Source organism: Pseudophryne corroboree, chromosome 8 (assembly GCF_028390025.1).
Source record: "Pseudophryne corroboree isolate aPseCor3 chromosome 8, aPseCor3.hap2, whole genome shotgun sequence".
Lineage (NCBI taxonomy): Eukaryota > Metazoa > Chordata > Amphibia > Anura > Myobatrachidae > Pseudophryne > Pseudophryne corroboree.
The window spans coordinates 447,986,426-448,000,847 of NC_086451.1; the positions used below are offsets into that span (position 1 = coordinate 447,986,426).

At 47.5% G+C, this 14,422-nt stretch overlaps 1 protein-coding gene across 3 annotated transcripts in view; it reads right to left on the bottom strand.

Annotated features, from left to right (window-relative positions):
- Window positions 1–10,270, bottom strand: part of LOC134949559 (H-2 class I histocompatibility antigen, Q9 alpha chain-like) — a 342,846-nt gene extending 332,576 nt beyond the window's left edge. The window contains exon 1 of one of the 3 annotated variants that reach the window (XM_063938218.1): window positions 9,958–10,269. In XM_063938218.1, coding sequence (XP_063794288.1) covers window positions 9,958–10,009 — 52 coding nt within the window. In that variant the 5' untranslated portion in view covers window positions 10,010–10,269. Of the gene's footprint in view, window positions 1–9,957 lie in introns of all 3 variants that reach the window. The other 2 variants (XM_063938217.1, XM_063938216.1) reach the window with 2 other exon arrangements.
- Window positions 10,271–14,422: the final 4,152 nt, after the last annotated feature.

Sequence of the window (14,422 nt, forward strand, 5' to 3'; positions counted from 1 at the left end):
TGACGGAAGACCGGTGAGAGGAATGAAGTGTGCCATCTTGGTGAACCGGTCAACTACCACCCAGATGGTATTGAACTTGTTGCACATGGGCAAATCTGTAATAAAATCCATCGACAAATGGGTCCATGGTCGACGGGGAACAGATAGTGGAACCAGTTGCCCCGCAGGCGACTGGCGGGATACTTTATGTTGAGCACACTTTGGGCAAGATGCAATAAACTCCAAGACGTCCTTTTTCAGAGTTGGCCACCAATAGGACCTAGAGATAAACTCCAGGGTTTTTTGGATACCTGTATGTCCGGCAAAACGGGAAGCATGGGCCCAATGCATGAGCTTCTTCCTTAGTGTCGGCTTCACAAAACTTTTCCCTGATGGGGGCGTAGAGTCCATCCCTACCGTGGAGAATGCCAACGGATTTATAATAGGATGCTTGTCTGAAGACTCTGACTCATTTTCTTGCTCCCATGAGCGGGAAAGGGCATCGGCCTTGCGATTCTGAGAGCCCGGACAGAACTGGAGTTTAAAGTCGAACCTGGAAAAGAAAAGTGCCCATCTGGCCTGACGAGGGTTGAGACATTGTGCGCCTTTTAGATATAGAAGGTTCTTGTGGTCTGTAAGGATGGTGATTGAATGAGAAGCTCCCTCCAACAGATATCTCCACTCCTCTAGAGCGAGCTTGATGGCTAGCAACTCCTGGTCGCCAATGGCATAGTTGCGCTCCGCTGGGGAGAACTTCCGTGAGAAGAAACTGCAAGGATGTAAATGACCATCTTTAGCCCTCTGAGATAACACCGCTCCTACTCCAACGGAGGAGGCATCCACCTCTAAGATGAAAGGAGAGTCGATGTCAGGCTGTTTCAGGACAGGTGCAGAGATGAACCTCTGTTTTAAAAGATGAAAAGCTTGCATGGCTTCTTCAGACCACTTGGACGGGTTAGCACCCTTCTTGGTGAAAGCAGTAATAGGCGCCACAATGGTGGAAAAGTCTCGTATAAACTTTCGGTAATAATTGGCGAACCCTAAGAACCTCTGGACCCCTTTGAGGGTTAAGGGTACCGGCCAATTCTGGATTGCTTGTAGTTTCTCAGGATCCATCTCTAGTCCGGAACCGGACACAATGTACCCTAGAAACGGAATGGACTTGACTTCAAAGACGCATTTCTCTAATTTGCAGTAGAGATGATTGACACGGAGACGGGACAGAACCTCCTTTACCCAGAAACGATGTTCCTCTAAATCGTTGGCAAAAATGAGGATATCATCTAGATAGACCACGACATGACGGTATAGAATGTCTCTGAAGATCTCATTGACGAAATGCTGGAAGACAGCTGGAGCATTGCTCAATCCGAAGGGCATGACGAGGTACTCATAATGTCCGTCACGGGTGTTAAATGCGGTCTTCCACTCGTCACCCTCACGGATCCGGATGAGATTGTATGCACCTCTCAGGTCCAGCTTTGTAAAGATGGTAGCTCCGCTAACTCTGTCAAAGAGCTCAGTAATCAGGGGTAAAGGATAGCGGTTCTTGATGGTAATGTCGTTCAAACCTCTGTAGTCGATGCACGGCCGCAGACCACCATCTTTCTTCTTTACAAAAAAGAAGCCTGCGCCGGCTGGAGAGGAAGAAGGTCGAATGAACCCCTTTGCTAGGTTCTCTTTAATGTATTCCTCCATAGAATGCGTCTCGGGGAGAGACAACGGATAAGTTCGGCCTCGAGGTGGAACCTTCCCTGGAACGAGATCAATCGGGCAGTCCCATTCTCTATGAGGAGGAAGGATATCAGCAGAAGCTTTACTGAACACATCCGTGAAATCTTGATATGGAGGAGGTGGAACATCAGACGACCTGGGGGAGGAAGAACAGACAGGCAACACTTTAAACAAACATGTCTTAGTACAGGAGGAACCCCATGCCAGGATTTGCGTAGTCGTCCAATCAATTGTAGGATTGTGAAGACGGAGCCATGGAAGGCCCAGGACCACAGGATGTGTGGCTTTTGGAATCACTAAAAGTGAAATAAGTTCGGAATGAAGAACTCCCACTCTCAGACGAACTGGTAGAGTCCTTAGAGAAATAACTGTATCAAAAATTTTACTGCCATCCACAGCAGTTAAGGAAAAGGACGAAGGAAGTCTCTCGGTGGGTAGGGACCACCGTTTAACATAGGCTTCGGTAATAAAGTTCCCAGCTGCTCCGGAATCCAGGAGGGCAATGACGTTCTGATAACGTTGAGCAACTTGAAGCGAGACTGGGAGTTTACAATCTTGAGGAGATGGAGAGGAGATCATTACTCCTAGCCGGCCCTCTCCTTGGCGAGCTAGGATTTGGAGTTTCCCGGACGTTTGGGACAGGCATTAATGGTGTGAGACGGAGCTGCACAATACAGACAGAGAAACTCGGAGAGACGTCTTCGGCGCTCAGCAGGAGTTAAACGGGAACGGCCAATTTGCATGGGTTCATCTTTAGTTGGTGACAGTTGGCGAGGAGGAGGAGCAGAAGATTTTGGAGCAGATGATCTTCCACGCTCAGTTGCTCTCTCTCTGAAACGTAAGTCAACTTTCGTACAAAGTGAGATTAGCTCATCTAACTTGGAGGGTAAGTCTCTGGTAGCTAACTCATCTTTAATACGCTCGGATAAACCATGCCAGAATGCAGCATACAGGGCCTCATCGTTCCATGCCAGTTCGGATGCCAGGATCTGGAACTGTATAAGATATTGTCCTACAGTACGTGATCCCTGGCGTAAACGGAGAATCTCAGACGAAGCTGAAGTTACCCGGCCTGGCTCGTCGAAGATGCGCCTGAATGTTGACACGAATGCAGTGTAAGAAGATAGCAGGGTGTCGGACCTCTCCCATAACGGTGATGCCCAATCAAGGGCTGAGCCACTGAGAAGAGAAATAATGTAGGCAATTTTTGTACGGTCACTGGGAAAATTGCCAGGTTGTAGCTCAAACTGAATCTCACACTGGTTGAGAAATCCCCTGCAGAATCTTGGAGATCCGTCAAATTTTGCTGGCGTTGGAAGATGAAGACGTGGAGCAGAAATGGGTAAGGTGGGTGGGGTTATAGCTGGAGTCACTGTGGTTGACGCACCAGACGCGCCTGATCCACGGAGAGTTGTCTGAATCCCATCCAGCCGAGTAGAGAGATCCTGGAGACAGCGGATGATGTGGCCCTTTGCAGCCTCCTGATGTTCTAGTCGGGCTGCCAGTTCTTGCATCGGCCTGGCCGCTTGATCCTGGTCTCCGGCTGGATTCATTAGGTCAGTGCTTACTGTCACAACTGAGGGCCTGAGCTGACGGGAGGCAGCCTCAGTTGCAGGGGCTGAGATGTACCGGAACCTGGGAGGTTGTATCAAACCCCTGGACATGTAAGTAACATGAATAATAACTGCCCGAAGGCGTGACCACGACAACTTGGATAAAAGTCAATGATGTTTATTATGACAACTCCGCAACACAGCAGCAGTAAAAGAAAACGTAAAAAGTCAGCAAAGAATAAATACAGTTCCTGAGTACTACAGGATGGCAGGAGCCACAGGGCACTGGTAGTGTGAGATAGTTCTTATGATCTTCTAGATGGAAAGTCCTTACCAGGCCTGACTGTAGCAATGGAGATAACCCAGGATTGTGCCAGCTGGTGTTCCAGGAAAAGCTGGGTTGCTGAAGGTAAAACAGCTGCTGTGGATACTGGCTGGAACCAGACTGTTGTTAGCACGGAGTGGATACTGGCTGGAACCAGTTAAATAATAAATGAACTTGGGAGCGATGAAATATGAACTGAAATGTAGAACTTGAGAGCGGAGAAATAATAATACCGGTGGAGAGTGGTAAAGTGTAGAAAGGACACCGGCCCTTTAAGGGAAGCTGTACTCTGCTGGAAGCTGAGCTGGAAGCAGGTAATGTTGTAGCTGGAAACAGATGAATCCACAATGGATTGGAGAGTCAGGCTACACCGCAGGTGGAATGCTGGTGCGGGTCTCTATGGTGGAAGTCTTGAGACAGGAGCTGGAACCTGGAAGACAATCACAGGAGAGAGACAAACAGGAACTAGGTTTGACAACCAAAGCACTGACGTCTTCCTTGCTCAGGCACAGCTTACTTATACCTGCAGCAAGGAAGGGGTTGGCTAGGCAATTATGCAAATCAACAATACAGACAGCAGATTGGTGGAAATGATCAGATGACAGAATCCAAGATGGCTGCGCCCATGCAGACACTTGGAGGGAAGTTTGGTTTGTAATCCATGTGGTCTGGGAAACAGTAATGGCGGCGCCGGCCACCGGAGACAGGAGACGCCAGGCTGATAGATGCACATTTAACCACGCGGGCACAGCGGAGGCCGCGGCTGATGAAAACACCACTCTGACACTCTGCATGTGGAAACTCAGGAACAGCGGAATCCGGTCCTGGAACGCTGAGCCCGCCTTAGGAGGCATCTGAAGGGTAAGTAATGGCGTCCAGATACCCGGATCGTGACACCCTGGTCCGGATGGCCTAACAGCAGAATTATATAAGATTTTACTACCTAGGTTTGGGGAAAATTTGGTGGCGTTCTATAATAACATAATCAGTACTCAATCTGTGCCTCTTTATTTTAATTCGGCAATCATTAAATTACTCTCTAAACCGGGTAAGGATCTATCCCTACCAGGATCTTACAGACCAATTTCCTTACTAAACTTTGATTACAAATTGTTTACTAAGATTCTAGCTGACAGACTGAAACTATATCTTCCCCCCCCAAATTATACATCCGGACCAGACGGGATTTGTCTTAGGTAGGCATTCAGTTGTTAATGTCCGTAAAATCTTGGCAATGATTCATCACTCGATTTCTATTAATTCAGCTCCCCCTAAGATGCTTGTTTCTTTTGATGCCGAAAAGGCATTTGATTTAGTAGATTGGAACTATCTTTTCTCCACTTTGCGTTTGTTTGGTTACCCCCCATTTTCATATCCATTCTACAAACATTATACCATACCCCCCAGTCACAAATTTCCTGCAATGGCTCTCTTTCGTCTTCCTTTTCTATTTCCCGCGGAACACGACAAGGTTGCCCTCTATCCCCCCTATTATTTGCTATAGCCATAGAACCACTGGCGATTGCAATACGTAACTCAACGTCAATTGAGGGCGTTACTATCCGGTCTAAACAACTGAAGGTTTCATTATACGCAGACGACATGGTTCTCTTTTTGTCCAATCCAACTTCCTCTCTCCCAGCTGCCCTAAATCTCATTTCCTCTTTTGGATCTGTTTCTGGCTATAAGGTCAACCTAGATAAATCAGTGATTCTCCCTATCCATGGCCCACCCTCGTTTTTTCAATCACTTCCTATTCTTCAGTCCTTTCATATTTCTCAGTCCTCTGTTAAGTATCTGGGTATACATATATCAGCAGATTTATCGGACCTTTATAAACTTAGCTTTTAATCTTGGCATTGATAGGGGTTAAAGTTATCTAGACAACTGGATGTCTCTTCCTATCTCCCTTCTAGGCAGATTAGCAGCCATTAAAAGTGTTTTATTTCCAAAAATCTTTTATGTAATGCAGATGCTACCGATTAGACTTTTCAAGAAAGATGTACAACTTTTGAATTCTTACTTCTCCCGCTTTCTGTGGCAAGGGAAACGTCCTTGAATAGCCTACTCCAAATTAAGACTACCCCGTAAGCATGGAGGCCTCGGCTTCCCTGATCTAACTTGGATGATCTAACAGCGGGATGATGACGTTCGGGCGCGCTCGGGTTAACCGAGCAAGGCGGGAAGATCCGAGTCTGCCTCAGAACTGTGTAAAATGGGTGAAGTTCGGGGGGGTTCAGATCCCGAGGAACCGAACCCGCTCATCACTAGTGTACACACAGTGAGATGAATCTGTAAGATTTTGACGATACAGGCCCTCATTCTGAGTTGTTCGCTCGCTAGCTGATTTTAGCAGCATTGCACACGCTAAGCCGCCACCCTCTGGGAGTGTAACTTAGCTTAGCAGAATTGCGAACAAAAGATTAGCAAAATAGCGAATAGAAAATTCTTAGCAGTTTCTGAGTAGCTCGAGACTTACTCCTCCAGTGCGATCAGTTCAGTCCTTTTTGTTCCAGGTTTGACGTCACAAACACACCCAGCGTTCTCCCAGCCACTCCCCCGTTTCTCCAGACACTCCCGCGTTTTTCCCTGAAACGCCTGCATTTTTCCACACACTCCCATAAAACGGCCAGTTTCCGCCCAGAAACACCCACTTCCTGTCAATCACACTACGATCAGCAGAACGATGAAAAAACCTTGTAACGCCATGAGTAAAATACCAAACTTTTGAGCAAATTTACTTGGCGCAGGCGCACTGCGAACATTGCGCATGTGCAGTTTGCGACTAATCGCTCCGAAGCGAAAGAAAATAACGAGCGAACAACTCGGAATGAGGGCCATAGTTAAAATCTTAAGGAAAGTTAGTGCACATCTGAAGGTGTTAGGCAACTTGCGATACAGATTCGATCCCGATGTGCACTCCCGCAGGGTCGATATCTCAAGGCTAGATAGGCTGTACAGGCAAGTCAATCTTGACTATCTAGTGTATTATCTAGTACAAAGTATAGTCACAATTGGCACTTAGTCAAAATCATACATAGACAAAATCGAAAGTACAGATAGTCAAACTCTGTACAATCTGTGGTATCTGGGTTCTGGGAGAGTTCAAGGGAAATCTCATAGTCAATATCGGGCATAGCCAGGATCTCACTGTTGGTATGCACCTTAACATGAATACATTATCTACAGGGTAACAGATAACATAACACAATTACATATATTAACAATACTAAGATTGATTTAAACACAGTATTGGAGAACGAACAAACATATGAATTGAATGTATACGGATATGGGTATAAAAAGTACATATATGACATGGGAAATGAGGCATAGCTATATACATTGTCACAGACCTCATGTCCTCACATTGTATATAAATATATATGGGTTGGGTACGGGATACTGGGAGTGAGGATGCCGTTGGTTAGAATAGCTACAGCGGCATCCTGACTGCCAAAATCCCGACAGGTGGACACAACCCTACCCCTACCTTCCCGCAGCCTAACCCTAACCCTCCCCCCACAGCCTAGCCCTAACCCTTCCTGCAATACTTACATCTGGCTGTTGGGATTCCGGCCTCGGCATTCTGACAGTTGTGGGGGGGCTCCTGACGGGACCCCAAAAGTTGGGATGCCAACTACATCCTTTCTATCTATCTATCTATCTATCTATCTATCTACAGCACAGAGTATTGGCGGCATTCACAGACTTTTAAAAGTAAGCCCAGGACAACACACCTGTCTTCTTTCAACGTTTCGGTTTATTCAACCTTCGTCAGGAATAAAGAACATAATGAACACAACATACATTTATACTAGTGAGCACACCTAATGGGCAATGTCAGACACGCCCCCCTAATCCAATATCCGGTCAATCTCCCTCACCTGTGGCACACCTGCCTGGGTGGAGACATATAACGGCACCCCTGTGTCCATCACCAAGGAAACGTTATACAAAGCGGAACAAGTACATCAAATAGTCAAAATACAATTATACAGTATTCACATTACAAATGTGAAAAGAGCAATATGTACAAATGTAACTAATTGTCGGGTGATCATACAGTTACTAAATTACTAAAATGTAGCAATTCCAGCATGTTTTAAAACATCTCTTAAATGAACTCACACAGGGGGTCATTCCGAGTTGTTCGCTCACTTTCTGCTTTTAGCAGCATTGCTAGGCCGTCGCCCTCTGGGAGTGTATCTTAGCTTAGCTCAAGTGCGAACGAAAGATTAGCAGTTCTGCTATTAAATATTTCCTTGCAGTTTGTGAGTAGCTCCAGACCTACTCCTAGACTGCGATCCCCTCAGTCCGTTTAGTTCCTGGTTTGACGTCACAAACACGCCCTGCGTTCGGCCAGCCACTCCCCCGTTTCTCCAGCCACTCCTGTGTTTTAGCCTGACACGCCAGCGTTTTTTAGCACACTACTAGAAAACACTCATTTTCCGCCCAGAAACACCCACTTCCTGTCAATCACTCACCTATCAGCAGAGCGACTGAAAAGCGTTGCTCGGCCCTGTGTAAAAATGCATAGTTTTGTGTGAAATTACTTAGCGCGTGCGCCCTGCGGCCCATACGCATGCGCATAACTGCCGGTTTTTAGCCTGATCGCAATTCTGCTAAAAACGGCAGCGAGCGAACAACTCGGAATGACCCCCACAGTGCAGTAAAAGCTTATAAGAAGCACGATAGGGATAGAGTTTCATGTAACCCATAGGGGACACAGTATTCAGCAAGTGTATCCATTTTGCCTCTTTCTGCAATAAAGTTTTTCCTCTATCACCACCTCTCAGATCAGCAGGCACATGATCAAGCATTTTGTGTCTCAGTGTAGAAAGGCCATGTTGGTGCTGCATACAATGTTTTGCCACTGGCTGATCAATACATTTGCCCTCAAGCGTCACCCTGAACAGCTATCTAAGGTTATCTAGGTGTCCTGCACACCATTTCCGGCACATAAAACAGCTATCTAAGATGGTATGCATCCTGTTCCGGCACCCGGGACAGTTGTCTAAGATGGTTTGAGTCCTGTTCCGGCAACTGGAACAGGTATCTAAGGGGGTCTACGCCCTATTCTGGCACCCTGAACAGCTATTTAAGGTTGTCTGGGTGTCCTGCACACCATTCCGACACATGAAACAGCTATCTAAGGTGGTCTGCATCCTGTTCCGGCACCCGGAACGGTTGTCTAAGATGGTTTGAGCCATGTTCCAGTACCCGGAACGGGTATCTAAGGTGATATGCGCCCTGTTCCGACACCCTGTAATGCAGTAATGTAACGGGTTGTGGCCTAAATTGGGGCATGTAAAGTACTAATTGTGTGCAATTTATTCAACGGGGCCAGGTTGATTGATCGGAAGCAGGTCCTTCCTCTACGGCCGACGGCGCCATCTGCCCAGTGACATCTGGGAACATGGCGCATGTGCACTACAGGACGCTGCCCAGTACCGCCAAGAGTAAGTATATTTGGGAAGGGGGAGGTGGACTCCCTTGTCGGGCCCTTCCAGCAGCCTGGGACGGGGTAATTAATACCTGATTACCCACCTCTCGGCACCACTGCGTGTGGCGCTGCTCATAAATATTAGTTTTAATTATATTTTTTACAAAGGCGGCGTGGTCACACCCCCTACCCTTCCAACAAAAACAATGGGCAAGGGGTCATTTATTATTAATTATTTATTTATATTTATACTGCACTAAGAAAAAAAAATCCCCCTCCCTATGAAGCCAGTGTTTCAAATAGATGAGCTGCAGCACCAGCAGCTATCTCCGTTCTCCCCCCTCCCTCCCTCTGCCCGAGTGTAGTATTATCAGTGGGATAGATAGGAGGCTGTCAGCCCTGCACAGCGTTTCCCTGTGTGACAACAGCGTACAGACAGCGCCACTGTGCTGGGCTGCCAGCCTCCTAGCAGTGCAGCAGCAGCTTCGTGCGGGAGCCTCCCCACTGACAACCCGTCGCGGACACGCCCCCCGGACGGGGACGCACTTTCACAGCTCCCCAGCGGCAGAGGTCGCTGCAGGGAGCTGATCCGGTCCGGCGTTCCGGAAACGGGTCCGGTCCGGCTTTCACCGAATCCCTGCTACCTCCTGTACTAAATGTTCCCCATACATCCTAGATTCACGCGGGAAGGACCATCTTCTTCCTATGTCATGTCATTGTATGTTATTTATTTGTCTCATAGACCCCTCAGTGAGTACAGCACTGAGTAATAACTGTATAATAATAATAATAATAATAATAATAATAATAATAATAGGAATAAAACCATCCAGTTACACACTGACACTCCCCTACTAGTGATACTGCAGTAACATAACACACATACATGTTACTATATACCTGCTCCCCCTCATACTCACCAGAGCAGACGCCTGACACCCCCAGAATAAGCAGAAAGAGGGAGGACATCATCCTGTGGGTGATATATTAGAGTGACCTCCTCCTGTGGGTGATATATTCGGGTTCTCTCCTCCTGTGGGTGATATATTGGGGTGACGTCCTCCTGTGGGTGATATATTAGGGTTCTCTCCTCCTGTGGGTGATATATTGGGGTGACGTCCTCCTGTGGGTGATATACTGGGGTGACCTGGATCAGTAACAGAAGAAACGTCCTGGACAGTAACTCACAACAAGTATAATAGTGTGTCACCCAGAGACTCAGTTATGCTGTACACAGGGGGTGTAGTCTCACTGCTGATTGGATGGTGTCTGGGTCTCTGACCAATAGGAAAATGAGCAGACAGAGGATCAGCAGTTACCAGGCAGGGAGTGACTGGAGAGATTAGGAAAGCTGAGAGAGAAAGTGAAAGTGAGATGTGTCTGAGAGAAAACACATTTATTATACAGATCAGACCCAGGGAAGGTCACACGGTATCCGGTCTCTAGGTCGATAGTACTTAGGTTGACACTCGTTAGGTCGACCACTATTGGTCGACATTCATTATGTCGACATGGTTTATAGATCGACGTGGTCACTGGGTCGACATAAGGTTGACATAAGTTTATCACAATTATTTAAAAAAAATTCTACTTTTTCATACTTTATGATCCACATGAACTGGGAACGGTAACCTGTGCTGAGCGCAGTGATAGCGGAGTGAGTCACCTTGCCTGAAGTATGGCGAGCGAAGCAAACCATGCGAGGGGACACGGTGCACTAATTGGGATTCCCCGTCACTTTATGGAGAAAACGACACCCATAAAAAAAAAACTCATGTCGACTTTTTGTCACGTCGACATAGTACATGTCAACCTAGTGACCATGTCGACCTATTTCAGGTGTGGACCTAGTGACTGTCGACCTAAGTGTGGTTGAGCCTATGAACCATATTCGGGTCACCCCCCTCACACATGGCCCCTTCTATCAGTTACACTATGCTCTGCTCCTGAACAGAGCTGCCAACTATCCAGTGATCAGCGGTACGATCCTGATTTTTTTTTTACTTTCCCGCTGTCCCACCCATGGGCCGCAGTGTTCTGTGGGGAGACTGGGGGGGGGGTTCCTACCTCCCAACTGCCCCGATTTCACCAGGACAGTCCCGCTCTTTGGACACTGTCCCACCCACGTACTGCAGTGTCCCACGCGTGAGGGGGCAGGTTGGTGGAGCCTGTGATCACCACTGTTCTGCTATGGAAAGCAGCCGGTGATCACTGAATAGAAGCCATGAGCATGTGCACGGCATCTAACTGCAGGGGTGTGAGCCAGGGGGCTGCCCATGGAGCGCTGTGCACACCCCAAAGTGACCATAATGGGGGTTGTGTATCAAGGCCCTGCCCCTTTACCCAGGCCCCACCCCTTTTGAGGAAGCACCTATGCCGTGCCAGGTCCCACATCTCCAGTTGGGGGGGAGCGCTGTCATCTCTGACACTGAAGGGAGAGTCTGGGTGCAGCCACACATTGATGGAAATAAGGGTTTGATGGAAATGGGGCGTTGCCAATTCCGGGAGGTGTGTCCAGCCCCCTCCTTATGAAATGTTAAAAATATTAGTAATTGTGCGGCCGCGGCAGGTGGGGCGCTGGCATGGGGGCAGAGGGGCGAAGGTGGCGGGCAGGAGGGTGTGATCACACACATCATGCAGCATGCAGGGAGAGAGAGAGAGAGGAGAGCTGCCTCTCTCCCCAGTGCAGCACACAGCAGCATATGGCTGGGGAGAGAGGCTGCTGCAGCGGTCACTCCTCTCTCCCCACTCCTAGGGACTCTGCCTACAACGGTGAGGGGGGCAGCGGGAGCCCAACAAGCCCGGATAAAGAGTACCTGCTCTCCCCCTCTAGGCACCACAATCTGCTCCTACCCACCACATGTGTGCCTTTCCCTATATCCCCATGTGTGCCTCTTTCCCTATATCCCCATGTGTGCCTCTTTCCCTATATCCCCATGTGTGCCTCTGCTCCTACTCACCCCATGTGTGCCTCTTTCCCTATATCCCCATGTGTGCCTCTTTCCCTATATCCCCATGTGTGCCTCTGCTCCTACTGACCCCATGTGTGCCACCCCTCCATCTGTGCCTCTGCCCCTCCCCCTTCTATGCCTCAGTCCTCTTTCCCATCAGTGCCTCTGCTCACTTTCATATAGTTATCTTTGGTACATTCTCCATCCGTGCCTCTGTCCCCTCTATCTGTGTCTCTGATGCCTTCACCACCTGTGCCTCTGCCTCCAATGCCATCTGTACCTCTGCCACCATCTCCATTTGTCCCTCTGCCCCCCCCATGTGTGCCTCTGCCCCTTTCCCCACCTGTACCTCTGCTACCTCCTCATGTGTGCCTATGCCTCCCCTCCCCTCACCACGGCTGGCAGCTGCCATCAGAAGAGGTGCAGACCAACAGACACAAGACCGTGTACAGCACCGCATAATCCATCTGAGGTATGTCAGGTAAGTATCATTTCTATTAATAATAATGTTATATTTCTGTATTATGTGAGTATATATATAACTGTTGGTACCTTCTTTTGTCATCCTCGCAGTGGTAGGAAATATATGATCATTCCTTGTCCATGTGGCCTTAACTATGTGGGCAAAACTGATCGCACCTTGAGGAAGAAAATTGCCACACATAGGGGGTAATTCCAAGTTGATCGCAGCAGGATTTTTTTTAGCAGTTGGGCAAAACCATGTGCACTGCAGGGGAGGCAGATATAACATGTGCAGAGAGAGTTAGATTTGGGTGGGTTATTTCATTTCTGTGCAGGGTAAATACTGGCTGCTTTTTTTTACACTGCAAATTAGATTGCAGATTGAACACACCCCACCCAAATCTAACTCTCTCTGCACATTTTATATCTGTCCCCCCTGCACTGTACATGGTTTTGCCCAATTGCTAACAAAAATCCTGCTGCGATCAACTTGGAATTACCCCCATATTTCCTGCATTAAAGCTGCCATCACTGCACATCACACTGATCATACACCTGTGACAAGACATTTTGCCCAAATAGGCCGCTCTTACCCTCCCTATTGTACATGATTATAGATTATATACCTTAGAGAACTTGTGGTGGTGACAGATCACTATGTTTATTACAATGGGGGTAATTCCAAGTTGATCGCAGCAGGATTTTTGATAGCAATTGGGCAAAACCATGTGCACTGCAGGGGAGGCAGATATAACATGTGCAGAGAGAGTTAGATTTGGGTGGGCTATTTTGTTTCTGTGCAGGGTAAGTACTGGCTGCTTTATTTTTACACTGCAATTTAGATTGCAGATTGAACACACCCCACCCAAATCTAACTCTCTCTGCACATGTTATATCTACCCCTCCTGCAGTGCTCATGGTTTTGCCCAATTGCTAACTTTCTTGCTGCTGCGATCAACTCAGAATGAGGGCCAATGTGAGTCCAATTGGCTCCACCGATTGGGTACTTTAGCCCTGAATGGGCTGAATGAAACACTTGGTCTGCACTGGTTTCGGTAATGTGTGTGTATATTTATTCATCTTGTGACAAATAGTTCCTCACCCTTAGGTAACTGAGTATATCATGTACATTGTGATCCTTGGTAAAGATATGGAGCTGAATGTAATGCAAGTTTGCATGTGAGATCGCTAGTACTGTATTATACATGTTTTGCTATTTTGTACTGTATGATCCTCTCTGCTTGCCGTAGCTTTGATGTGGGACCGGGCGATGGACAACGTCATCAGCAGGTGTCTTCATACCGGAGCCACGCGCCGCAGCGTTCACACGTGGGGTGGTGATGCTTTGTAAGGTATGTTTGCATTTTTGTATATATCCTGATGATGAAATGAAAATTAATCTTTTGAAACATTGATGATACATATCCTGCTGTCCTCACATTATATCCGTGTGCGCCTATATAAAATTATACATTGGGCCTCTGGCTGGGGTATCGTGAGGAGCAGAGGCCTTAGGCAAGATACTGGTGTGGTGCCCCCTCCCTCAAACAATCAATAGCACTATATTTTCGTTCCTGGTTCATGGCCCTTGTATTATCTGTCATACAGTTTATCTGCGGCAGTAGCGACACTGGTGCAATGTTTCTCTATGTACTTGATCACAGCTGAAGACAGAAACACCCCAAAAAAAGCCGGTGACACGCCTGCGTTATTGCTCGCCACTCCCTGTTATCTCCCCCAAATAGTCTCTTCCTGTCAAAGTACCTTGCACATGAGCAGTCTACCAATAATCGCTCAGTTGCGTGAACACCAGAATTGCATACAAATCTGAGTCAGGCCCTAGGTCTTTTGGAAGTAGACTTAAAACCTGTCCCATTTAAAGTAAGCGGACCGTGGATGAAACCATTTTGTGTGTCCAAACATTTCTCATCCTATCAAAGAACGTCCCTAGCAAGGAGATAGGCTGCATTCT